The 27,331-nt window shown below is 40.0% G+C and overlaps 1 protein-coding gene across 1 annotated transcript in view; it reads left to right on the plus strand.

Annotated features, from left to right (window-relative positions):
- The first annotated feature begins 9,802 nt into the window (after positions 1-9,802).
- The window catches only part of LOC132861120 (multidrug resistance-associated protein 1-like), a 40,497-nt gene continuing 22,968 nt past the window's right edge, over positions 9,803-27,331 (plus strand). The window contains exons 1-12 of the mRNA XM_060892496.1: positions 9,803-10,049; positions 19,219-19,395; positions 19,500-19,625; positions 19,797-19,934; positions 22,207-22,332; positions 22,469-22,533; positions 22,738-22,866; positions 24,996-25,202; positions 25,347-25,524; positions 26,645-26,806; positions 26,978-27,070; positions 27,235-27,331. The exon at positions 27,235-27,331 is cut by the window's right edge and continues 107 nt beyond it. Coding sequence (XP_060748479.1) covers positions 10,008-10,049; positions 19,219-19,395; positions 19,500-19,625; positions 19,797-19,934; positions 22,207-22,332; positions 22,469-22,533; positions 22,738-22,866; positions 24,996-25,202; positions 25,347-25,524; positions 26,645-26,806; positions 26,978-27,070; positions 27,235-27,331 — 1,540 coding nt within the window. The 5' untranslated portion in view covers positions 9,803-10,007. The remainder of the gene's footprint in view (positions 10,050-19,218; positions 19,396-19,499; positions 19,626-19,796; positions 19,935-22,206; positions 22,333-22,468; positions 22,534-22,737; positions 22,867-24,995; positions 25,203-25,346; positions 25,525-26,644; positions 26,807-26,977; positions 27,071-27,234) is intronic.

A 27,331-nucleotide genomic window follows, 5' to 3' on the forward strand; every position in this document is an offset into this window, starting at 1 on the left:
AGATGAGTGAAACGGAGAAAGGGAGAGAAACAGAGGAGTGAAACTCAGAAAGGGCGAGAAACAGAGGAGTGAAATGGAGAAAGGGAGAGAAACAGACGAGTGAAACGGAGAAAGGGAGAGAAACAGACGAGTGAAATGGAGAAAGGGAGAGAAACAGACGAGTGAGACGGAGAAAGGGAGAGAAACAGACGAGTGAGACGGAGAAAGGGAGAGAAACAGACGAGTGAAACGGAGAAAGGGAGAGAAACAGACGAGTGAAACGGAGAAAGGGAGAGAAACAGACGAGTGAAACGGAGAAAGGGAGAGAAACAGACGAGTGAAATGGAGAAAGGGAGAGAAACAGAAGAGTGAGACGGAGACTGGTTTCTGTTCCCACTTCACCAGTGTGTCTCATATTAAAAGTGACAATGTGAAACACCATTATGAGACAAACATAAAGGTTTTGAACAAACACATCCACTCTAATCTGAAGACAGCGTCCCTGAGACAGCTTTCCCAGGTCTGAGTGAAGTCGCCCTATACATCCTGACCATGTTTGGCTCTACATACAACTGTGAGGCAGCTTCCTAACCCAAGCCCAGGTTTAACCCTAACCCAAGCCCAGATTTAACCCTAACCCAAGCCCAGGTTTAACCCTAACCCAAGCCCAGGTTTAACCCTAACCCAAGCCCAGATTTAACCCTAACCCAAGCCCAGGTTTAACCCTAACCCTAGCCCAGGTTTAACCCTAACCCAAGCCCAAGTTTAACCCTAACCCAAGCCCAGATTTAACCCTAACCCAAGCCCAGGTTTAACCCTAACCCAAGCCCAGGTTTAACCCTAACCCAAGCCCAGGTTTAACCCTAACCCAAGCCCAGGTTTAACCCTAACCCAAGCCAAGCTAGAGCTCAGTTCTCTCACTGAGATATAAAAGGGAAAGTTAAGCACTTTATTTAAACATACAGAATTCTCTTATTATTAAATGTAGCCCTACTTTTCTGTATTTAATGAGAGAACATTATACATATCTACAATCATACATATGTTCAGTTCTATGTTACATGACAATAAATATTGTCAAAAGGTTTTTAAATTGTACTGAATTTATTTGATTTGACAGTCAGGTATTGATTGCTTGCAGATGTTGATACAACTACTAGGCTACTTATATATAGCTAGGCTATACTTATATATATATACTAGGCTAAATATATATCACATTAACTAGTTAGACATTATGATCTTCTGGACCTTTGCTTCAAGAAATGTTCTCTTATTGGACCTCTTTAAATTTTAGTTGAATACCTCTGCTCTAAATGAAATAAAAATGTTCCCCTGGTTTCCACTCTCATGCACTTCACCAGACTTTATTCTTAGTTGAATCTCTGCTGCCATCTTTAGGACTGTTTGATTGGTGAGACCGATAAATAAGTGTCCACAGAAGAAGCTTAAGAAGAAGTCTAAATAAGCCTGATAAATGATCCATTTCTGTAAATCTATCTGTACCCTGGCAAAAACAGACAAAAAATGTATGACAACCTGAACAAAATATGACAGGAACAACAGAGGATTTGAGCCCTAAAGCCGTCTAACCGTTTTAACTTTTCTCCATGTTAAATGGCAGAAACTGTGTGAGCAAGAAGAGATCCCTATGTGATCTCAGTCAAGTTCTCACAAGATAACAAAAACACAGTAATAGAATTGTAATAAAAGAATTTTTAAACACGTCTTAATTCGTTTAATAGATTTATAATGAATGCGTTTCGATTTAAACGTAAAAGAAAATGATATGACAGAATTTCCATTTAAAAAATGTTCTAAAAACATGATTGGCATCTCTGGAAAATTGTCCGTAGTGTGTGAGTGAACGAGAGTGTGTGTGTGTGTGTGCCCTGCGATGGGTTGGCAGTACGTCCAGGGTGTATCCTGCCTTGATGCCCATGACGCCTGAGATAGGCACAGGCTCCCCGTGACCCGAGGTAGTTCGGATAAGTGGTAGAAAATGAGTGAGTGAGAATTTTGATACATAAATTATGTAAATACGCCGTGACGGCCTGGTTTTCATTCTGATCTCAGAGCTCCATTGTGTTCCTGCAGCAGACTGAGGTCTGGAGAAGCTGAGTGTGTTTTCAGACATTCTGGTGTGTGAACCGTGACCGTAATGCAGAGCTTTATCAGACAGTTGTGGTTAGACGGAGAAAGTGAAAGACCACAAGTTTGAAAATTTAGACCTTCAGGAGACCTTCATGTACTGTGATGGTGTTACACGTATTCATTTTCCCATTCATGAGAATATATAGTAAGAATATTACATAAACTGACAAGAAGTGATGACAGGTTTGTTTATTACTGTATAATGTGTAATTGATGTGTGAATTCTATTTTAAATTCTACTCTGGGAAACATCCCTTGGTATTTTCAAGAACCTGAGGAGCATTTCCTGTCCAGGGACAAAGGCTGGTTTTAGATGTTGCGTCAGACTGGGAAAGTTTCCGAAGACAATAGATGACTGGGCAGAACTCAGCATTGTGTTTGATTAGTGTGTAGTATGATATCACCCATGCAATACCTATCACTTATACAAATATGTGTTCTTAGCTAATAACCATGCATCGTTTCAGAGTTTTTGCACCGAGAACCAACAAAACGTCATGAAAATGGTTCTAGTGTTTGTGACTGGTACATTTGGTTGAATGATCCAATATTAATTTTAAAATCATTTTCTTTTCCTAGATATTCCACTGGTGTCTTATTCCACTCTGTGAAGACACCCGCTTTCCTGACACACTTGATCTAAAGCAAAAATTGCCATGATTTTTGCACATGCCCTTTCTGACGCAACCCTCCCATTTTTATCCGGGCTCTGGCCCAGCACTGAGCGTTAACTATTCAGTGGCTGAGTTACAGTAGCTCCCTGCCCCGGGAATCAAACCCAGGCCGCGGCAATGAGGATCCTGCCACTGGACCACCTGGGGGCACATCCAATTATTAGTGGTTAGCACATTCGCCTCACACCTCCAGGGTTGGTGGTTTGATTCCCGCCTCCACCTTGTGTGTGTGGAGTTTGCATGTTCTCCCCGTGCCTCGGGGGTTTCCTCCGGGTACTCCGGTTTCCTCCCCCGGTCCAAAGACATGCATGGTAGGTTGATTGGCATCTCTGGAAAATTGTCCGTAGTGTGTGATTGTGTGAGTGAATGAGAGTGTATCCTGCCAGGGTGTATCCTGCCTTGATGCCCGATGACGCCTGAGATAGGCACAGGCTCCCCGTGACCCGAGGTAGTTCGGATAAGCGGTAGAAGATGAATGAATGAACTTGAACCTTCATTTTCTAATTTACATCCACACAGTAATGCTTTAACACTCACACGAGCTACCAGTCCAGCAGGGTTAGTTAGCTGACTAAGGCCCTCAACCCTCATATGTTCAGAGGTGTAAATATTGAACTATAGTAAATAATAAATAAAGTTGCCCTGGGTCAGAGTGTCTGTCCAAATGCTGTACGTGTAAGAGAAAACAAGCCTTTATCAGTCCTGCGGGGCTAAATATTTCAGGAATCTTTATAATTTTTTTGTTAAAAATCTGGCCAAACTCCAAACTTCATGTGTGTGAAGCTGTCATGAAGCCCTGACAATCATGTACAAACTGTGCAGGACTGAGCGTTCAGGTGTTAATCTACACGACACACAGAGCACAGAGTCTCTGCACACATTCATGTTTCATGTTGTTTTACTGCTGATTTTTATTATGAAATATTTTTTCACGGGAATTAGAAACATATGATTGATTATATGTACATATTCTTTCTTTAGTTAGTGAGTCACAGAGAATATGTAACCTTTGCCTGTTTAGCGATTTTATTTTCCGTTCCTGTATTACACCTGTCGCGGCTTGCTTTCTTTACGTTTGTGATTATCTCTGGAAACCCGACAACCTTTTGTAGTCAAAATCCCTCGGTGAAGATACTGCCTTGGGGGGTAAATGGGTACATTCGGTTTTATCAAAAGCAATTGTATTTTGTTTGCATGCTTCAAAATAATAGTCGTTTCTCTTTGAGCTTCCTAGAGATTATATAAAATCTCAGTTTTTAAGGTTACTGGGAGAAACTGTAGAGAGGGATTCAGTGGTGAAGTTCATTCATTCATTCATCTTCTACCGCTTATCCGAACTACCTCGGGTCACGTGGAGCCTGTGCCTATCTCAGGCGTCATCGGGCATCGAGGCAGGATACACCCTGGACGGAGTGCCAACCCATCGCAGGGCACACACACACACTCATTCACTCACACACTACGGACAATTTTCCGGAGATGCCAATCAACCTACCATGCATGTCTTTGGACCGGGAGAGGAAGCCGGAGTAACCGGAGGAAACCCCCGAGGCACGGGGAGAACATGCAAACTCCACACACACAAGGCGGAGGCGGGAATCGAACCCACAACCCTGGAGGTGTGAGGCAAACGTGAGTGGTGAAGTTAGTTTCTGACATTTTGACAAATGTCATCTGTATCCTGATCAGAAGATTATGAAATATTAGATAGGTTATGATATGACTGTCGGCCATTATGCGATCAGCGGTAGAATCTTTCGCTTTTTAGATAGAAATAGAAGTAGAAGATAAATATGTGTTACAGATCAAAGTCTGGCCATAATTTAGCGAAATACGTCCAGACGTTGGCATCTAAGGGACCGTTTGAAGACTTCACTTTTATCCAGAAGATTGCTCAATTTTTATAAAAGCCATCCAGGTCTTCAAACAGACTGCAAACGTGGCGATCTTATAAAAAATGTAGACTAAAATATAGCACTAAAATATTGTGTGCTGGAAGATGGAGGATCATTAACACTTACTTAACATACAGTAGCTTACAGACTATACTGTCTGAACATCTAATCCTGAATCAGAGCCGGGGTGCTGTTTGTGAGTAGGATGTATGTGTATAACTACCTGCCATTGAGAAGACAGTATTCATAATGTGCCCACATTAAACAAAACTACTCGTTTGGTTGCTAAGATAACAAGCCTTGAGCAAAACAAAACTTCTTTTACGATACCGCTGGTAAGACTTGCAGTCACTCGCAATTCTTCTAAATACGACTGAGATGGTTATTACGGGTTTGTTTAAGAACGTTTACACAATACACGATACATACAATCACAGAAATGAATTGTATTTACATTTATTTTGTGCTTTAGCTTAAAATCAGTGAAAGTGCAGGCTGACTCCCTAAACTGCAGGCTGACTACAGTGAAATACTAACAATTCTTGCTTTTAAGAGTCAATTCCAAAGACCAGAGATGGTCTAGAGTCTATGTTCTATGGGTTAGGTCTAGAGTTTCAAGCTGTAATGCCTTCGAGTGCAAAGCCCAGTTACAGACAATGAGTCTAGAGTCTAAAGTCTAGTTAATTAGCTGAGTCCCATCCAGAGTCCCAAGCCACATAAACTGAGCCAGTCTACTAAAGTAGTAGTCTGTGTTGAACAGAGGTGTGAGTAAGTCAGACATGTGCAAGTCACAAGTAAGTCTCAAGTCATGAATGTCAAGTCAAAGTCAAGTTGATTTTTTTTTTTAATAATTGTCAAGCAAGTCTCAAGTCTCAAATTTGCGACTTAAGTCTTACTCGAGGGGGCACGGTGGCTTAGTGGTCAGCACGTTCGCCTCACACCTCCAGGGTCGGGGTTCGATTCCCGCCTCCACCTTGTGTGTGTGGAGTTTGCATGTTCTCCCCGTGCCTCGGGGGTTTCCTCCGGGTACTCCGGTACTACAAAAAAAATACTACAACTATTAATTCTCCAAATCAACTGTAATCTAAGTCCAATCAATAGTCCTAAAGTCATAATCTGAGCCAATTCAGCTAGACTCTGAGTCAAGTCCAGAGACCCAGGTTGTATAGACTGAGCCAAATCTACACATCACAGCCATATAGAATACACAGAAACCTAAGTTTTAGTGTTCAATTCTAGGCTGGAGCACCAAGCTAAAGGTTTATAAAGCTAGCATCCAAAACTCTAGTCTCCAATCTAGTCTCGAGTCAAAACCAGATTCCCAAATTCTAGTGCCTAAAACTGTGGTCCTAATCGAACTGCAAGGTCCATTTACTCTCATGGTGTCTGAATCAAGTCCAAAGACACAAGCAGTAAACTCAACCATCTGCTGTAGGATGTATCAGACATACTGTATAATTTCTTTTTAAAGCTTTCTTTTCTCTTTATCTCACAAACACACACACACACACACACACACACACACACACACACACTTCGTGATATATGCTTTAATTTGATTCCTGGCTTGTCTATATATACATGCAGTCTGGGAACTGAGGACTAAACCAACACCATCATTTTGACTAGACTGAGGTTTTCTCATTTTTAGTGGAAGGATGTGGAGGTGAGCGAGGTGAGCCGATCTGTCTGGCCAATGCACAAACCACACACACAAACACACACGCAGACAAACACACTATATGCATAGTTTAAACCCTAACAAATTATTTTGTAGCTCATTTTTATATTATAGAAAAGGTTAGTGGCATCTCATTCCCACTTATCTAATCTCTTGTATACACTCCCATCTCCCACAGAACCGTGAGATTAACGAAGATAAGTTTAACTGGAAATTATAAACAGAATTTTAAAATTTTACTCAAGTTTTACAGTCAAATCTAATGACATCAAGCTAATCATCAGACTAGAATCTCTCTGACTGACAGGAATTTAATTTTTTATACACCTTTGCTGTTGGATCAACTTTCAGTCTTTGTGATTTCACTAAGAGGTTTTTTTTTGAGGATGTTGGCTTTGGATCTGTGTTTTGGACCATGTCAATGTGCCTCACTTATAAACCTCTGGACATGGATGTGAGTCAGACTCATTACACAGTGAAGACAACATTCAAACTTCTTTTCCATTGAAAGCTTCCAACAAGTTCATTTCTGCTCGCATCACTGCTATGTGACCTTATACATTCACACCATAACCAGACAAACCTCAACTTCCCCTTTTACTTTTCACTTTAGACAGAAGATCGGTTGAAATTATGAATAAAAATGCCATTTTCTCCATGTTCACCACCTGCTGAGTTTAGAAGAATCCTTCGTAACTGGTCTATTATGAAAATTATAAAAAATAATTATACTATTAAGTAAGTACTGTGGGGGGCACGGTGGCTTAGTGGTTAGCACGTTCTCCTCACACCTCCATGGTTGGGGGTTCGATTCCCGCCTCCGCCTTGTGTGTGTGGAGTCTGCATGTTCTCCCCGTGCCTCGGGAGTTTCCTCCGGGTACTCCGGTTTCCTCCACCGGTCCAAAGACATGCATGGTAGGTTGATTGGCATCTCTGGAAAAATTGTCCGTAGTGTGTGAGTGTGTGAGTGAATGAGAGTGTGTGTGTGTGTGTGCCCTGCGATGGGTTGGCACTCCGTCCTGGGTGTATCCTGCCTTGATGCCCGATGACGCCTGAGATAGACACAGGCTCCCCGTGACCCGAGGTAGTTTGTATAAGCGGTAGAAGATGAGTGAATGAATGAATATTTTCATATGATCATGTGTTCAGTGGTTAAGGCTTCGGGTTACTGATCAGAAGGTCAGGGGTTCAAGTCCACAAACTGCTGAGACATCAACGTTGGGTCCCTGATCAAGGCCCTTAACCTCCAGGGGCGCCGTACTATGGCTGACCCTGCGCTCTGACCCCAGGCTCATAATAACCTTGGATATGCGAGAACTTAAAAAAGCATTTCACTGCATATCTGTGTATGTAACACTTTGAATTTGACTACACGTTTATATATAAAAAATTAGGCCTGTTTGATCTTTTCCTTAAGCGAGGCTGGGAATCATTCTCGTCAGCCTATGAGATATATTAATGATATTGACACTGTTAGTTAAAAGTTTCTGAATACACTATATTAATATTTTTATTTAGAACTAGTTCCTCGTCTTGTCTACAGTAAGGAAGACCTTCCGATGGTGAAAAGGCGTTGAACTGGAAACTCTTCCCATAAATCTTACATACAGAAATCTTCACACCATCAATAATTTGACCCTTTTTATCGATTGTTTATTGTCCAGCATTATGTGGCATGTGATTTTTAATCCAAGTTTAAGGGAATAACAGCACGTGTCCTCCGAGCGATCTGGACAAGGTCAAATGTTTTATGGTGCTGGCTAAAAGTGGAGGTTGTTGTGCAGTGTACATCATATTATGATTCTACACACGTCAGAAACACTGCTGAACCCCATCCACTTACAGCAGAATCCAACACACACACACTATCACATCAGGGTTAATACCGTGTTGTGAATAAACCTGTGGACACCAGATAGTGTAGAATATATATAAGGAATACAGTCAGTAAACAAACTAACCTATTTGGTTGGATTGAAAATCAAACCTTTTCACCTCAATCAGCAGGTACAGTTCTGCCAAATCATGTAACAGCTATAAGCCAACTGCCTCCTCCCACATACACAAGATCTCAGATGAACACAAGTTTCTCTCAAAATGCCAGAGATCATCGGGATTTGAACTAACAATTGGTTTGCTACTCAAAAGCTGGATTCTTAACCTTTTTTGGCTTAACATTCTTCCGGTCCAGGGGTCACATCATCTTCATATGTTATATTTTACAGCCAAAGCATAAATGTCTGCATTTGTCTGCGTAAGAATGAAATTCTGTACTTTCTTGCACTGGTTTAGTTAAATTCTAATAATCACAAGTTTTTAATCCATGTGTAGATTTACACTCTCTGGCAGTTAGTCCTTTAACAAACATTTGACTTTAATGCGAGTGCAAACTGTAGTAGACATGTGATAGTTTGACTAGCTAGAATCCAGGACCCTGATGTGTACAAAAAACACCTTTTTGTTAACACGGTTAATCTGTGTGGTGCAAAGGCTGCTGTAGTCTCATGTATAATGGGCCTAAAGTACGGTGGCCGAGAAGTGCAAAACACATTAACAAATCCGAAAACAAATGAACAAATCCGAATACACATTAACAAATCCAAAAACACATGAACAAATCTGAAAACACAACGACAAGTCAGACAACCCGGAAGAGGTTGGTATAGTTTGTGAATGGAAACTTACCGATCATCGGACGAGACACCTTTTGTTTTCAGATTTGTTAATGTGTTTTCAGATTTGTTCATTTGTTTTGCACTTCTCGGCCACCGTACTAAAGGACCAGTTTACTTATTATGAAATATTCCATAAATCATTAGTCATATGTAAAGTAATGAATCATAAATGTTGGTTTGCTAAACACCATGTGAGCCCAAAGTTAAGAACCTATGACCTAATGGGTGTAAAAGTACCATGCATGTTATCACCTTGAACTAAATTCATCTTCTGCAGTTCAGTTGTAATTAAACCATTGGCGAGGTTATTAAAACTAAATAAAACAGCTGCAGCTCCCCTTAGTGGTTGTGCAGAATATGTGTGTGTGCGTGTGTGTGTGTGTGAGAAAGAGAACATGTTTGTGTGCATTTTATTTTATGCATGTGTCAATTTTTAATGTGTCTTAAACCTGTATGTGACATACAGATGATTGAGGTCCTTTAATTTCTTTTTCTGAGCACATAGAATGATCATTTATAACGTGTAATAAAGATACATTAGGAGTTATTAGTGTCATGTTCTTTTGTTACGTTTAAAGTGTGTGGTAGGTTGGCGTCTGGCATCAGAAACAGAATTACAAAGAGAAAGTGTGTGTGAGAAACAGAGAGAAGTCTAGAACCCTCCCTTTAGAGGGAACTGAGAGAGAGAGAGAGAGAGAGAGAGAGAGAGAGAGAGAGAGAGAGAGAGAGAGAGAGAGAGAGAGAGAGGAAGCAGGTTATTAAACAGGCCCATGCACTAACCTGTGCTCAGACTGTGTGAGCGTGAGTGAATGAAAGAAAAAGTAAAAAACTTTAAGCTTTGGCACCAGCCCTCAAACCTCAGACAGAGCAGTGAAGAAAAAAATCTGCCTGAGTAGTTCATACTTACAGGGGAAGTGGAGAAGAGTGCGCAGGAAAGGAAGGCGTCTGGATGGACAAGCTGTGCACTGACAGTGGCCTGGACCCACTCTGGGTAAGAAACATTAAGAGATATGCATTATCCTATACACATTCATACCTGGTGAGAGAAAATAGTTAAATTGTATGTATGAACGAGGGTGACAGAACAGTAAACCTTTTTTGCAAAGTTAATTGAAAATATGTTCGTGTTACAAAAGTGTGTGTATACACTGTACATGTATATGTGTGTGTATATATAGAGTTTTTTTAAAACTCTTTTTAACGCGTTTTTTTTTTTTTTTTTTTTTTATCCAATTCTCCCTGATGTCACATTTTGCAGGTTTTAATTTTGTCTTTATTTTAAGATGGTGAGGCAGATAAATTTGCTGCCTAACATCTTCAGGGTTCCGGTTTGATTATAACTTGTTTCTTGTTCAAATCGCATCTGTGAGGGTTTCTTTTGGGTTCTTCAGTTTCATCTACTGTAACACATCCTCAAAACATAAGTGCACTGGTGATGTTAAGCGTGTATGTGTATGGTGTCCTGTGAAGGACTGTTGTCCCAAACAGGGTTTATCCTGATCTCATCCCAGGAGTCCTGAGAACTAAGCTGACCTCTTCAACGGTTTGGACTCTTTACATTATAATATCAGTCCAATATTCCTTTTAGGAAATCAGAACATTTCATTTATAATATTTTCCTTTTAGCAGCTGGAAAAGGCATCATCCTAATTTTCTGGTTACTGTTATAAATTATTAATCAGTTTCCTTTTAAATTTTATTCATATAGTAAAAATACACAAATATAACTATCTCATAAATTAATTCATTCTTAGATTGAATCGTCATAACAGGTTTATTACATCTTTAAATCTTTAATAAACGTTCTCAAAGTCTAAGTCTTTTATGACGTCACCGAGTATGCTAGTTGTGGCTAGCTAGTGTTATATTAGCCTAACAAATGTAAAAATGGGGGATACTTATGGATAAAAAATAGAGTCACTGTGACCGAAATGTTGTAACCGCACCAGTAAGTGATATCACGACATCCTTCTCCAACTTTGAGGCGTTAGCATTATGCTAATCAAAGACAATGGACTAGATAACAGCGCACGTGACCACACTGGGCTTTCAACATCTCACTTCATTTCTTGCCGTGCGCAGGAGCTTACAAACAGCATGTGACAAATACAGTCATTGCGTGAGACACATATTGTTTGCTCATGTAATTCATGCAATTCATGTAAGAAGAAAAGTTTCTTTGTGGAGGGAATTGTTTTTTAACGTTTTAAAATATTTCATATTTTCTATGATCATATTAACTTATATATCTTGTGCTGTTTCTCAGGTAGTAATTAATTAATAATCAGATTTTGCTTTAATTCACTAAAACAAAGTTCAGGTAGAAATACAAAATCAAAATAACTCCTATGATCATTTTGGACTGCTGTCAATTATGAGTTAGAAGTAAAAATAACATTTGATTTTTAAAATCATTGATAATGATGTAACTTAAAATAAATTAATAAATCAAAATAATGAGATATTAATTCAATTACTAATTCCTTCTGTACTAATGAATGAATTGACATTGACATTATTTCCTGTCCAGTGTCACCCAGATGAGGATGAGGTTCACTTCTGTGTCTGATTCCTCTCAAGGTTTCTTCCTCATATCATCTCAGGGAGTTTTTCCTCACCACCGTCACCTCAGGCTTAATTGTTAGAGATAAATGTTAGAGATAAATACGAACTTAAATATAAAGTTTAAACATTAAAATTTTGATTCTGTTTCTAAACTTATGTAAAGCTGCTTTGAGACAACGTGAATTGTTAAAAGCGCTATACAAATAAATCGAATCAAATTGAAATGAATAAATGAAATACAGATTTAAAATACATCTAACAAAATGAGAATTAGCCTTATTACTAAGTACTGGGGCAATAACTCTGGCATCAGAGAGGACGATAGAGAACTAAATAGACATGACAGGAAAACATGTGGCTCTGCGTTTCAGCATACTGTGTTTGTCTCTGAAGTTTAGTAATCCAGTTCTATGTGAGTGTGTGTCTGTGTGTGTTCGTGTTTGTTCCAGTAAATGATCGCTGTTTTCAGTGTTAATGGAGTGATTCATGATCCCTTTCTGCTGATTCACTGGGACAGAATTTCTTCAACATTGCTGCTCATGTGGATAAAGATCACACACACACACACACACACACACACACACAAACACACATACACATGAATACTGTGTGCACAGTAAAGGATTAGCTAGTCAATGATTTTACATTTGCAAAGTGACATATGAAAGGTGATGACGTTATTAGAAGAAAGACACACTGTCACTTTTAGTGTATTTTAAATTTCTTAAATTAGGTATACACAATAATTTGTACAATAATATTTGGAGCTATATGCTTTCCTGAAACATGGTTAGTCACTGTGTTGACCACTTGAGTGTTGAGATATCTGTATAGGTTATGTAGGTAATAATTAGCAGCCACACAACAGCTTATATAATACCATATTTTACTGTTAGTTTTTTAGTAGCCAGCTACCAAGCTGGTTTTGCTATGTTTTTTTTAATAGTGCTAGCTATCTAGCCAACATTAACTAACTAGTTAGCATTGAGTTTCACCTATGCTAGTGCTAGCTAGCTAGCCAGCATTAACTAACTAGTTAGCATTGAGTTTCACCTATACTAGTGCTAGCTAGCTAGCCAGCATTAACTAACTAGTTAGCATTGAGTTTCACCTATGCTAGTGCTAGCTAGCTAGCCATTCGGCCAAATATCGAACTTACAGTACATACCTGTTTTAAAGCAGTTGTTTGCTAGATATTTATGCTTAGGAAATGTACTGAATAAAACTAAACTAATCTAAAGATAGATTGTACTGATGAAGTTTTAGAAGATTTTTTAAAGCATATTTTAGAATTTTAAAAACACCTTTGGGGTAAGAATGTGAGTGTTTTCAGCTGATAATTACTTTCTTCACACACAGATGTGTAGCTAGAACTTTAACCTTACACATGCATAGTATCTTTGTACAAGTTCATCTGTATGGTGAGGTGTCTCAGTCAAGGCTAAATGTGTCATCATGTTGGTTAAAGGTGGAGGCTTTTTAGTGAGTGCATTGCCACTGATTTGAACTTGTGCTTTTGTGTGTGTGTGTGTGTGTGTGTGTGTGTGTGTGTGTGTGTGTGTGTGTGTGTGTGTGTGTTCCCTAGCTGGCACCAGTTCTGTAAAAGTCAGCAAAGCAGGACTAAATGTGTGGCTGTCCTCCGTTCCAAATTCTCTTAGCTAAATAAGTCCATAGTTAGAGGTTTCAAACCTGTACTGAATGCTTACAAATAAAATGAAATGAGAGGTAATGGGCAAGAACTATAAATAAATATTCTTCTATTTTATAAGTTTTTATAAATTTTAGAACAAACACACACTTCTATGTAGAGGGGGCAGTTATGGGGGGCAATGGTGGCTCAACTGGTTAAGGCTCTGGGTTGTTGATCGAAGGATCGGGGTTCAAGGCCCAGCACAGCCAAGCTGCCACTGCTGGGCCCATGAGCAAGCTGCCCCTGCACTCTGACCCCAACCTCCTCAGTTGGAGTATGTGAAGAAAAGAATTCCACTGTGCTGTAATGTATATGTGGCGATAATAAAGCCTTCTATGCCCCCGTTCTATTCTGTTCTATAGAGCACTTCTAATTTTGAGATATTCCTTACTGTTTTACTTGTTCAATGTTTAAGATATACTGACATGTTCAAGTCAGGGGACTATAAACTTTAACTCGTGTTTCATGAAGCAGTGGTTGATTATGGAGCTTATTTTGGATTGTTGTTCTATAATTAAAGCCAGGCTTCAGTTTCAGACTGACTGTGTCACATTTGCAAGAATTTGCTAAAATCTACTGAACTCCATTCTTCTATCTACATGTGCAGTGATTTTTGTTCAACTGGCTGCCACCCACCTACTAAGCATAATAGATAATAGATCTCCATGCTCCATGTTCCATCCCCATGCTTAATAGTGCTCAAGGTATCCTTTTCTTTAAATCTGGCTTCCCTTCTTTCCCAAACATACTGTATTGTGAAGAAGTGTCTCATGTAAAGAAATCACATGTGTAAATAAATGAATCACGTAAAAGAATAACGTAAAGAATAAAGTAGATCTGAAGTTCCTGTTTCTTTTCTATAAGGGATTATTATTATATCCTCTGCTGCTGTAGGTTGGAGCACAGCCCATTTTGCAAAGTAAGGCATTGAAAAACAAGTCATATGCCATATTTTAGTCAGCATGACCTGAAATTTTTCTGATCATAACTAATGTTTAAACACTAACGTGTGGTTTAATGAAAGAAGTTGAACTGAAGTTGGAACACAGCCTGGACAGTAAAGTAAGAGCAACGTGCGAACGAGCCAGCGTCAGTTCCAGGTGTTTATGAACAGCATGATGACACTGTAACATCAATGAAAATCAGAAGCTCACTTGACGTGGGTGATTTGCTGAAGGGCATCATTTTCTTTCTGCTATCATAGAATAGCCTGGAAGTCATGTCAGGTCACAGCTTGCTCGTTTTTACCTAAATGTTTTCAGCAGTCAATTTTGACAGCAGAAATTACTAAATGCCAGTAGATCCAAAACTAGCATACATGATGCACTTAGACAGGGTTTTGAAGCACAGCCAAAGTAGGGTAGCAAAGTACTGAAAATTAAGTACTATGCCATGTAGTCCCTTTTAAACTAAAGCTCCTTAATTGGTGACATATTAACAGACTTTTCTAACAGAGGAATTTGCTGATCAGTGTATTTTACATCATGTTGGGTTTGGGATGAAAAACCAAACAGGCATGTGATATCCTATATATTCAGCTTCGGTTTCTAATAAACATCATGACAACAATTTTACATCTACAACTGAAGTTCAGGTTGCGTGTGTGATGGCGTGCAGAAGCGTGTAGATTTCTTCTTCTCCCTTCATTAGATTGCAGCAATTCAAGTCCAGTCAGGTCCACTTTTATTCATGATACAGTATAGAAAATGGATTTTCACATACCAACGCACACACACACACACAAACACACACAGTTGATTTAAGAGAAGATTACAAACATTTAACATAAAATATGTTTTGTTGTTGCGTGATACAGACTTGCACAAGACCGCACAGTTGTGCATATAATCTAATACAAGATTCAACAAGCAGCATGAGGAATCTGATAATAAACCTGCTAAGCATTTCAGGAACACACATTGAATGGGGAATACCACTGTAATGACCTGATGATGATGATGATGATGATGATGATGATGATGATGATGAATGGGTGTCAACATGAACTATTTTCAGGAACGAACTATTTTCCCTCCAGCAAATCATCTCTACTTGTAACCATATTCTGCCTTTTGTTTGAACATTTATTTCCTTGAAAAAAATTGTGACTAGCAAAGTTCTCATATCAGTCACTGAGGATAGTTTATAAAAGCTCTCCACTACTTCATGCTCATCTTCTGGATGATCTACTCAGTCACAGACTCACAGTACTTACCGCCTGTTACCCTGTAAGTCTTTGACTTCCTTCTGTTCTAAGTTTCCTTTATGTACGCTTGCTGATACAGATTCCTGCAAGTCTATTACCTAGGTTTTTTTTTTTTTGCCCTGGCATAATTTTTTCTCATTCTTCAAAGAAATGATGGTAGTTTGTAATATGTGATTTATCCTGCCATGACAACCTTCCTCGTGTAAATGATCATGATGATTGATCGAATATGGAAAAGTGTTGATTACATAATCTCTTGATCTACAATCAATCACCTCCTTCCTTCAGCGGACTTAATAAGGAAACCATTTACAATGATCCCAAAATCAGATAGAGATATAAAGAGTTGTGATTTGTCTGATTAACCACACCATTTCTCCTAACAAGACTTGTTGAGTATTATTGTCCTATTGTCATGTAAATAAGGTGTTATTTCTTGTGGCCAAAAACAATTGCAATGAGACCTGTTTTGTATAAACCTCAGTCTTAATTCAGTTTCTTCACATAACATTCACACAAGCCTTTAATAAAATAAAGTGCTATGTGTGACGCAGAGGTAGAGCTCAGGGTCCATATTCATAAAAATTCTTAGTGTAAAGAGTTTCTCTTTCTCTTTCTCGAAATTCTAACTGAATTCTTAGAAATGTGGTTGTTTCTCCTTAAAATGTAAGAGAAGATCCTAGTAAAGATAAAAGTTCTTCATAAAGCATCTTAACCCTTAAAAGAGCTCATAAAGTCAAAAAGTGTTAGGAGGAGCGAGGAGGACTTTTAAGAAACTTTTCTTTTTAAGAGTTTCTTTACCAGAGGAGAAAATGATCGAAAGGTGAAGAGGGAGAAGAAATGTGTTGTATACAATATTTAATAATGACAGAGTTAATAAGATGATACAGATTACAGATTAGATCGTGTAGGGATTATTTTTGTGACCAATGAGATTAGAGATAACATCTCAGACATTATATACATTCTGTCATTATGTCATTTAGAGATACTCTAACATCTCTGAAACAGAGCTGAAAGAGCTGAAACGCCATAACATCAGAAATGATATAATTTGTCGTTATGACACTTCTGCTCTGTGCAAGCGATGTTTGCATATACATTTACATTTCGTTGCTGTCAGGCGGAATCCTCGTATCTCCAAAACCGTTATTTTTCAGGAAATGAAAAAACGCCGTACCTTATCTGCAGTGCACAGGGTTTAGTCCGCGTTGCAGTGGATTGTCTTGCGCTAAATTCCTGTCCTCAGACGAGCACCAGAACTAGCGGGGGTCAAGATTTTTTTTTTCTTTAAGCCCAGTGTTTTGAAGACATTTACCTCAGAAGACGTGTTGATTCGTTGCGACTCTTCTTGAGGAGAAATATGCCGTGAAGCTCTCCGGCGGAGTGAGGAAGAGGTGGACAGTTGAAGTGTCCAATGGAGTTATGAGATTTGCGCTCAAGCTATTTTCAAGACTTTAGATTGGTTAATAACTTATAAAAATAACAGACCCACGTGGGGACTGACCAATAGCATCGATATGTGAACAAATATGAAAATACCAAATTTGGACATACGAGGTTTCCGCCCGACAGCGACGATTTATTACATTTATAACATACAGATGTTAGAACATCTCTAATATGATCGATCACGAACGTAATCCCTACACGATATACAAATATGTTATTCAAATATCTTAACATAGAGACAAGTGTCAAGGTTTATAATAAGATCAGATTTTATAAGCGCTCCAGACAACCAATCACGGTCTTCAAAAAAAACATGTCACCCAATAGCAGGGTTAAGCCCCGCCTCCTCGCCTCAGATCAAATTTGTTGTATTTTCCTTGTTCAGAGTTGCTCTGAGATCTGAATCACTCTTTAGATCTGAATCACTCTTTAGATAAGATTCATAGTTAGAAGTGTTTAAACTAAGTTAGGAGCTTTCTGAGATCATCCTGATGTTTAACATCCCTGCCTATTGAACTTAAATTGCCCCTCATGGTCACCTGAGACATCATTTATTTACTAACTCTCATGTTAAAAAGACAACTGTAGGTCATAGTATGTTGGGTCAGTGTGTGATCTAATGCTAAATTACACAACACCACTCCAAGCTGGTTTATCAACTTTTACCAGCAGTTCAAGGTTCCAAGATTCCATAACCACTTTCAGTTGTTTAGCTTTTATTCTCATGAAACTCACCATGCCGGAGGCCCTAAACAATTTAGTTTAAATGTGTGGGTGTAAATCAGCTTGTGAACTTTGTGAACTCCACATTAACCTTTCATGGGATTTTGTCATTCATACCTGATATGTGATTTTTCTTCAACATAGAATTCAAACACAGAACTCAAAACATTTGATTGTATACTGTACACAATTGCTGTTGGTATAAATGACCGATGTTACTGTATGTAGCATATAACTAATGAGATGTAGCTCACTGTCTTTTCTACTGAGTTGTTTCACAATAACTCTGTTACTCATTGTAATGATTTCAAATAAGAAACACTCCTAAAATTCTTTTTCTGAAAGGGAATTTCCAGTAACAGTTCTATTGGCTGAAAAAAGACTTTTTCCTTTCGTTATCTTGTGGATCATTAAAACTGCACGAACGAGATTTTAACTGTAACACAAGACGACAGTTAGAAAGATACCTGATACTTGTACTATAACTAAATAAAGCTTTGTACAAATAACGAAAGTTTGTATTGTGATAACTGACTGCTAGCATTCAGCTAATCTGCATCAATGCTAGCTATTGTAGAAATAAAGCGGTTTTTGCTTCCCGTGTTCTTTGTTTCATTGGTGAATGAAGCGTTACTTTACCATCACTGACTAAAATGAGTGGGTGATTTTTTTTTTCCTACATGAGGCAGATTTATCTGAAGAATTTGAGGATGTATATATTGTATGTGTCCTACTGTCCTTTAAAACAAATATATTTAGGCTTTTGTAATGTGAAGTAATGGACTGAAATGAGCTCTGTGTAAATATTCATGGTCAAAAGTCTGCGATTTAAAAAAAAAAAAGAGCTCTTTCACAGTAAACAGAAAGTCATGTGGCAGTGGGGCATGTCAGAGCATGTGTCAGTGTGTGTTCATGTCTTATACAGCTTTACACACACACACACACACACACACACATGTTTAAATGTCTTGAGTTTAACTGAAAGTTGCCCTCTAGGTCTAAACCTGAACCACCTGTGTTAAAGAGATCGTGTTTAAAGGATGAGTCGATTTACAGGAGGAGTCGATTTAATGGCACGGCGTTGCACCTACACACACTTTCTCTGGAATGACTTTAATGCCTAGAGCAAATATTTAAAACATTTATGTTGCACTCAGAATATCTGTATTTTACCGTAAAGCCTAGTTAATAGTGAGACAGCGGATGAGACATGCATGAGCACGCCCGAAGAGTGCAAAGGTTTGACATTTTTTCCCACATAGTGTCTAAAGTCTAGTCACTATTAAAATAAATAAATCCCATCGTGACAAGATTACGCAGCAAATTAATGCATAATATTCATTTAAATTATATGATATGTGTTTGCTGAGTTTATTTCTATAAGTGAGGAACACTATATCAGCTGACATCAGGTGACATTACATTCCCTTCTGACCAATCAGAATAGAGAAATCTCCCCCACCCCCCCCATGTGACATAATAATACTGTCTAAAGTATAGTGTCTATTTTGTGTCTGTGTTCAGGACTGGAACGTGACATGGTACACATTAAACCCAGACCTGACGAGGTGTTTTCAGCACACGATTCTCGTCTGGTTCCCCTGTTTCTATCTGTGGGTTTGCAGTCCATTTTACCTCCTCAGCCTCAGACGCTTCCATCATGGCCACATCTCGTTCTCCAGACTCTGCTGCACCAAAACAGTGAGCTGAAAACCTACAGAACTGTGATCATGAACATCATTGTAGTAGAGAATATCTGCATCACATATGTGTGTTTGTGTGTGTGTGTGTGTGTGTGTGTTTAGGTTCTGGGTGTGTGCTTGGTGTTATTCAGTATTTTGGAGCTACTCTATCTGCTGTTTGAGAGAAGAACAGAAATCACGCATCACATGGTTTTCCTCCTGAGCTCCATCATTCGCATCCTTACTATGGTATGAAAAAAAAAATAAAAAAAGGAATAATGACAATACAACAGCAGACAACAACATGGTGTCAACCATCATAAATATTACAGATGATTGAAAAGTGTGGTTTTATTGTGTGTGTGTGTGTGTGTGTGTGTGTGTGTGTGTGTGTGTGTGTGTGTGTGTGTGTGTGAGCAGGTCTGGGCAGTGTGCATCACCCACCTGGAAAGAATAATGGGCTGTCGCTCCTCACTTTTTCTTTTTCTTTACTGGACACTGACGGTGATCTGTTCAATCGTTCCTCTCAGAGCAAATATCCAGACCACTGTTGGAGAGGTAGAACTGTCTGTCTGTCTGTCTGTCTGTCTGTCTCTGAAATGACAATAATTATTAAACCTGTTAATCTGTTATTATAAAAGTATGGCTTCTTCACAGTAACTGACAGGACTGTACACAGAGGCCATTTCTCCTTCACAGTAACTGACAGGATTATAGACAGTGGCCACAGTAACTGACAAGAATATAGACAGAGGTCATGCCTCTTTCACAGTAACTGACAGGATTATAGAAAGTGGCCACAGTAACTGACAAGATTATAGACAGAGGTCACGCCTCTTTCACAGTAACTGACAGGATTACAGACAGTGGCCACAGTAACTGACAAGATTATAGACAGAGGTCACGCCTCTTTCACAGTAACTGACAGGATTATAGACAGTGGCCATGCTCCTTCACAGTAACTAACAGGATTATAGACAGAGGTGACGCCTTCTACACAGTAACTGACAAGATTATAGACAGAGGTCACACCCATTCACAGTAACTGACAGGATTATAGACAGATGTCACACCCCTTCACAGTAACTAACAGGATTATAGACAGAGGTCACACCCATTCACAGTAACTGACAGGATTATAGAAAGAGGTCACACCCCTTCACAGTAACTAACAGGATTATAGACAGATGCCACGCCCCTTCACAGTAACTGACAGGATTATAGACAGAGGCCATGCCCCTTCACAGTAACTAACAGGATTATAGACAGAGGCGACGCCTTCTACACAGTAACTGACAAGATTATAGACAGAGGTCACACCCATTCACAGTAACTGACAGGATTATAGACAGAGGTCACGCCCCTTCACAGTAACTAACAGGATTATAGACAGAGGTCACACCCCTTCATAGTAACTGACAGGATTATAGACAGAGGTCACGCCCCTTCACAGTAACTAACAGGATTATAGACAGAGGCCACGCCCCTTCACAGTAACTAACAGGATTATAGACAGATGCCACGCCCCTTCACAGTAACTGACAGGGTTATTAGACAGAGGCCATGCCCCTTCACAGTAACTAACAGGATTATAGACAAAGGCCATGCGTTCTTCACAGTGACTGACAGGATTATAGACAGAGGCCACACCTCTTCACAGTGGCTGACAGGATTATAGACAGAGGCCACCCCTCCTTCACAGTAACTGACAGGATTAAAGAGAGAGTCATGCCTCCTTTACAGTGACTGACATGATTAAATACAGAGGCCACTCCTCCTTTACAGCAACTGACAAAATTATAGACAAAGGTCACGCGTCCTTCACAGTGACTGACAGGATTATAGACAGAGGCCACACCTCTTCAAAGTGACTGACAGGATTATAGACCGAGGCCACACCTCTTCACAGTGACTGACAGGATTATAGACAGAGGCCACACCTCTTCACAGTGACTGACAGGATTATAGACAGAGGCCATGCCTCCTTCACAGTGATTGACAGGATTATAGACAGAGGCCACACCTCTTCACAGTGACTGACAGGATTAAAGACAGTGGCCACAGTCACTGACAGGATTATAGACAGAGGCCACAGTGACCGACAGGATTATAGACAGAGGCCACAGCGACTGACAGGATTATAGACAGAGGTCATGACTCCTTCACAGTGACTGAAAGGATTATAGACAGAGGCCACACCTCTTCACAGTTACTGACAAGATTATAGACAAAGGCCTCACCTCCTTCACAGTGACTGACAGGATTAAAGACAGTGGCCACAGTCACTGACAGGATTATAGACAGAGGCCACAGCGACTGACAGGATTATAGACAGAGGCCACACCTCTTCACAGTGACTGACAGGATTACAGACAGAGGCCACACCTCTTCACAGTGACTGACAGGATTATAGACAGAGGCCACGCATGTGATTGAATGTGAAACATGGCGTGTTAGTGCAGGTCCAGTCCTTTCCGGTAATTAAAACTAATTGCTAGCTTTGATGTTCAAGAATTTACTGCCTTATATTTTTTTTCAAACAGAGTTTAAGCCTTTCATTATTACTTTGTCAGTCAGGAAACATTTAAAACCGTACATAAACATGTTTACACATGCACACACACTGTGGATGTACATGGTGACCTAGGAGACAGACTAGTTATCTAGTACAGAGTTTACTGGGACACGTATGACTGGAACATGCCTCTGTTTGAGCCATTTGTCTATAAATCCTTCCTTCAGCTCAACATTGTATGGAATACATTAATGTAAAGCCTTTCTTTAAAGGAACTCACATTGTGATCAGAGCTCTGGGTGTGTTTTTGCACAGGAATTCTCTCAAAGTGCGATGCGACTGGTGGTGTTTTTCTCCTGTTTTTTTCTCGAGCTCGCTCAGCTCATCCTCAGCTGTTTCTCAGATCAACGACCACAAGCTTCGAAACCAGGCCATGTGATGGTACTGCTCAATTCCCTACCACTTATGTCCACATTTCTGTCTGTCTGTCAGTAAATATTCTAATGTTCCAATTTCTTTTAAATACTGTTTAACCCAAGCGTTATCCATTTTAAGTTAATAACTGCTTACTGTCCAGGAGAACCCATGTCCTGTCGAGGATGCTTCATTTCTCTCTAAAACGTTGTTCTGGTGGTTCAGTGGGTGAGTTTTATAGAGATTTATATGTGTAAATATGTTTTATTTTAAATAAAACCTAAGACAGTATTAGTGCAATATTAAAAAAGAACTCAGCACTGAATCCCTGTAGTAGCCTACATTTCTGTTCAGGTCTAAGGATTAACCGTCAAATTATAAGGACAATAAAATTGAATGTAAACTCAGTGTCTTGTGTGAACGGTTTTTCAGGCTGGTCGTGAAAGGCTATCGCTCCCCTTTAACCGCTGAAGATCTCTGGTCTTTACGAGAAGAAGACACGTCGGAAAAGATCATCAGCGATCTGGAGAGGGAGTGGAACACACCGTGCGCTGAATTACAGTAAGACCTTGCTGACATTATAGTAGCTTTAAACAGTCGCTCCAACCACCAGCATTTCTATTTTCACTGTCTGTAGGTTTTATTGAGAAAAAGATAAATCTGTCCTGAAGATGTATCAGCATGGTTCGTACGTCCGTCATTTCCTGTTGGAACACTAGGGGGCGTTGTGTATGTGTTTTTGTTTGTGTCGTCTCTCGCGTATGTGTTCCCGACACCGTACACAACTGTTCCACATATTCCTTTGATTATTTCCCCTATTTATACCTGTTGTCTTATGTCCTCGTCCTCGTCGTCGCCTCTCATTTTCCCACGGTTTTGTTTCCTGTTAGTTGTTCCGTCTTTTTCCTTATGTCTGTACCCCGTGTATGTTATTAAAACCCCCTGTTTTATCACTATCCCTGGGTATTTTTTCTGACAAGATGTGAGAAAAATTACAGCGTCACCTTTAATTGTTACAAAGCACTAACACTGGAGACGTCTTCCATAATTACTTATTAACATGACACTCATGGGACTAAGAATACAGATGGTGATGTAATTACTGACTTCAAAGACTTCAAAGAACTTTTGTACGTCTCTCTGGATAAGTGTAACAGGAGTAACAGCAGTTGTTACTATAGAAACGATTACGCATACATGTGTTAGTATAAACTTACCCGTCTACGCTGCTATCAAAACATCTGACAAAACAGAATCCAAATGCTGACAGTTTTAAGAACATACTTCATTAATCATTCATTCATTCATCTTCTACCGCTTATCCGAACTACCTCGGGTCACGGGGAGCCTGTGCCTATCTCAGGCGTCATCGGGCATCAAGGCAGGATACACCCTGGACGGAGTGCCAACCCATCGCAGGGCACACACACACACTCTCATTCACTCACGCAATCACACACTAGGGACAATTTTCCAGATGCCAATCAACCTACCATGCATGTCTTTGGACTGGGGGAGGAAACCGGAGTACCCGGAGGAAACCCCCAAAGCACAGGGAGAACATGCAAACTCCACACACACAAGGTGGAGGCGGGAATCGAACCCCGACCCTGGAGGTGTGAGGCGAACGTGCTAACCACTAAGCCACCGTGCCCCCTAAGAACATACTTTTTAATTAAAATCAAATTTTCCTTTGTATGTTTATGAGGGATGTCCTAGCTCAGTGGTTGAGGCGTTGAACTACTGATTGGAAGGTTGTGAGTTTGAACTCCAGGTCCACCAAAGCTGCTACTTCTGGGCCCCTGAGGAAGGCCCTTAGCACTCAGTTGCATAAAATGAGATGAAATGTAAGTTACTCTGGATCAGGGTGTCTGTTAAATGGCGAAAATATACAAATATACAATATCACACAAGCAAGTATTCTATTAAACTCTACTGAATGTTAGCACAGCTGTCATTTGGTTATATTCTGTATTGTAGAATATTCAGACTATCCACAGGACCGTAAGCACGGTATTACTTTTATGGGGGAAGTCGTGGCCAAAGTCGTGGGGGAAGAGAGTTTGACTCCTAACCCTAAGGTTGTGGGTTCGAGTCTCGGGCCGGCAATACCACGACTGAGGTGCCCTTGAGCAAGGCACCGAAGCCACCCCCCAACTGCTCCACGGGCATCGCAGCATAAATGGCTGCCCACTGCTCTGGGTGTGTGTTCACGGTGTGTGTGTGTTCACTGCTGTGTGTGTGTTCACTTTGGATGGGTTAAATGCAGAGAACGAATTCTGAGTATGGGTCACCGTACTTAGCCGTATGTCACGTCACTTTTCACTTTTATATATCAGTTCTATACAGACGAGACATTCATTACCAGCTTGAAGTAATCTATTACTAAATATTGATTAAGCAACATATTCGACACAGTTTGACTGAATGTTTTGTTTGTTTTCGCGCCGTTAGACGAAACAGATCCCGAAGAAGCCACATTCACGTTCTAGCCGATCGACTAGCTAGCTATCTAGCTCACATTAACGTGTTTGTTTCAGATAAAGATGCTTCCTTTTCACTATACTTCATCGTTCCTCCATCATAGAAAATTTAGAAGCTGTTAAAACTGTAGAATACAAAATATACCAAGTTTGGGTAGTTTAGTATAAAAACAGCGTAACCTCTGCTTGTTTCTCCTCCATGATCAGACAGGAGCGTAGTGTAAACACCTCTCGAACCCTGAGCTGCAGGATCACGGAGCAGACGCAGCTCCTGCAGAAACTGCGTCAGGAGCAGAGCGCCGGGTTCCTCCTGCTGCGTACGCTGGCCAACACGTTCGGCCCGTACTTCCTGTCAGGAACACTGTGCCTGATCATCCATGACGCCTTCATGTTCTCCATCCCTCAGCTGCTGAGGTCCGAGAAAACTTTTTATAATTCATACATAGAATTTGTATCGTATTAAAATCAACAAAGCAAATGACAAAATAGTCGGAAATGAAAAGAATACACTGATTTAATTTTATTATTATATCGCTGTATTTTATTTTCCTCCTTCAGTCTGTTGCTGGATGTGGTGAGAGACAAGGACGCCCCCTTGTGGAAGGGTTATTTATTCGCCTTATTAATGTTCCTTGTCTCATGCCTGCAGTCACTCTTTAATCATCAGTACATGTACAGCTGCTTCACAGTGGGCATGAGGGTGAAAACAGCCATCATGGGTCTCGTCTATAGGAAGGTAAAGTCTCTTATACATCCATCGTTCATGTGCAGAAATCTTACATTACATTACATACACCCTCAGCCTCGCTTTTAATGTAAATAAGAAAGAGTAAATATTGACCCTGTTATGGGGAAGAAGAACATCAAAAAATCAGGTCTCTCTCTCTCTTTTATATTGTCTCTCTCTGTTCTTCTGTTTCCCATCTCTCTCTTTCTGTCTCTCTATTTGGACTGTCTGTCTCTCTGTCTCTCCTTCCTCCCTCTCTCTCACTGTCTCTTACTGTCTCTCTATTCCTATCTGACGTTTTCATACCGTCTGTATCTCATTCTTCTTTGTCTCTCTCTCTCTATGTCTCTCTCTCTCTCTCGCTCTCTCTATGTCTCTCTCTTTCTCCCTCTCTATCTCTCTCTCTCTCTCTCTCTCTCTCTCTCTCTCTATGTCTCACTATTTCTTTCTCTGTCTGTCTGTCTGTCTGTCTCTCTCTGACTGTCTCTCTCTCTTTCTGTCTCTCTGTCTCTCCTTCCTCCCTCTCTCTCACTGTCTCTTACTGTCTCTCTATTCCTATCTGACGTTTTCATACCATCTGTATCTCATTCTTCTTTGTCTCTCTCTCTCTCTCTCTCTCTCTCTCTCTCTCTCTCTCTCTCTCTCTCTCTATGTCTCACTATTTCTTTCTCTGTCTGTCTCTCTCTGTCTGTCTGTCTCTCTCTCTCTGACTGTCTCTCTCTCTCTCTCTCTTTCTGTCTCTCTGTCTCTCCTTCCTCCCTCTCTCTCACTGTCTCTTACTGTCTCTCTGTTCCTGTCTGATGTTTTCATACCGTCTGTATCTCATTCTTCTCTCTCTCTCTCTCTCTCTCTCTCTCTATGTCTCTCTCTCTCTATGTCTCTCTCTCTCTCTCTCTCTCTCTCTCTCTCTCTCTCTCTCACTATGTCTCTCTCTCTCTCTCTCTCTCTCTCTCTCACACTATGTCTCTCTCTCTCTCTCTCTCCCTCTCTCTCTCTCTCTCTCTCTCTCTCTATCTCTCTATGTCTCACTATTTCTTTCTCCGTCTGTCTGTCTCTCTGACTGTCTCTCTCTCTCTGACTGTCTCTCTCTCTCTCTCTCTCTCTCTCTCTCTCTCTCTCTCTCTCTCAGTCTCTGGTGATCAGCAGCTCTGCCCGCAGGACGTGTACAGTTGGAGAGATAGTGAACTTGGTCTCCACCGACACTCAGAAACTCATGGACTTTGTAGTGTACTTTAACGCGGTTTGGTTGGCGCCCATCGAAATCGGCCTGTGTCTTTTCTTCCTTTGGCAGGTAAAGTTAATATTATACAATAATTTAACAAGAAATTAATGTCGATTTTACTGAAATCTCAGTAGTTCAGTGTTAATTGTAAATATACGTATCAATAAAAAATATAGAATAAAACATTCTTGGCCATGGATTCTGACAATCACACTTAATTTTGTGATTTTCTCCCTGAAGCGTTTAGGGCCTTCGGCTTTAGCAGGTATCACCACAGTGATCTTTATCTTCCCTCTGAATGGCCTCATCGCCAAAATGCGCAGCAAACTGCAGGTCATTTTTTTTTAATTATTTAAATGGAAAACTGAGGAACAAAACAATGCTGACAATGAATTTTCCTTTGAGTTTACAGTAAAACTGTGGACAACATCATGCATTATTTAATGTACAGAATGTATTTACATTACACTGAATAAAGTGTGTGGATCTGCACTCAGGAGGTCCAGATGAAGCACATGGATGGACGAATAAAGCTGATGAATGAGATTCTGAGTGGAATAAAGATTCTGAAGTTTTATGCCTGGGAGAAAGCCT

The sequence above is a fragment of the Tachysurus vachellii genome, chromosome 18, assembly GCF_030014155.1.
Source record: "Tachysurus vachellii isolate PV-2020 chromosome 18, HZAU_Pvac_v1, whole genome shotgun sequence".
NCBI classification, from domain to species: domain Eukaryota; kingdom Metazoa; phylum Chordata; class Actinopteri; order Siluriformes; family Bagridae; genus Tachysurus; species Tachysurus vachellii.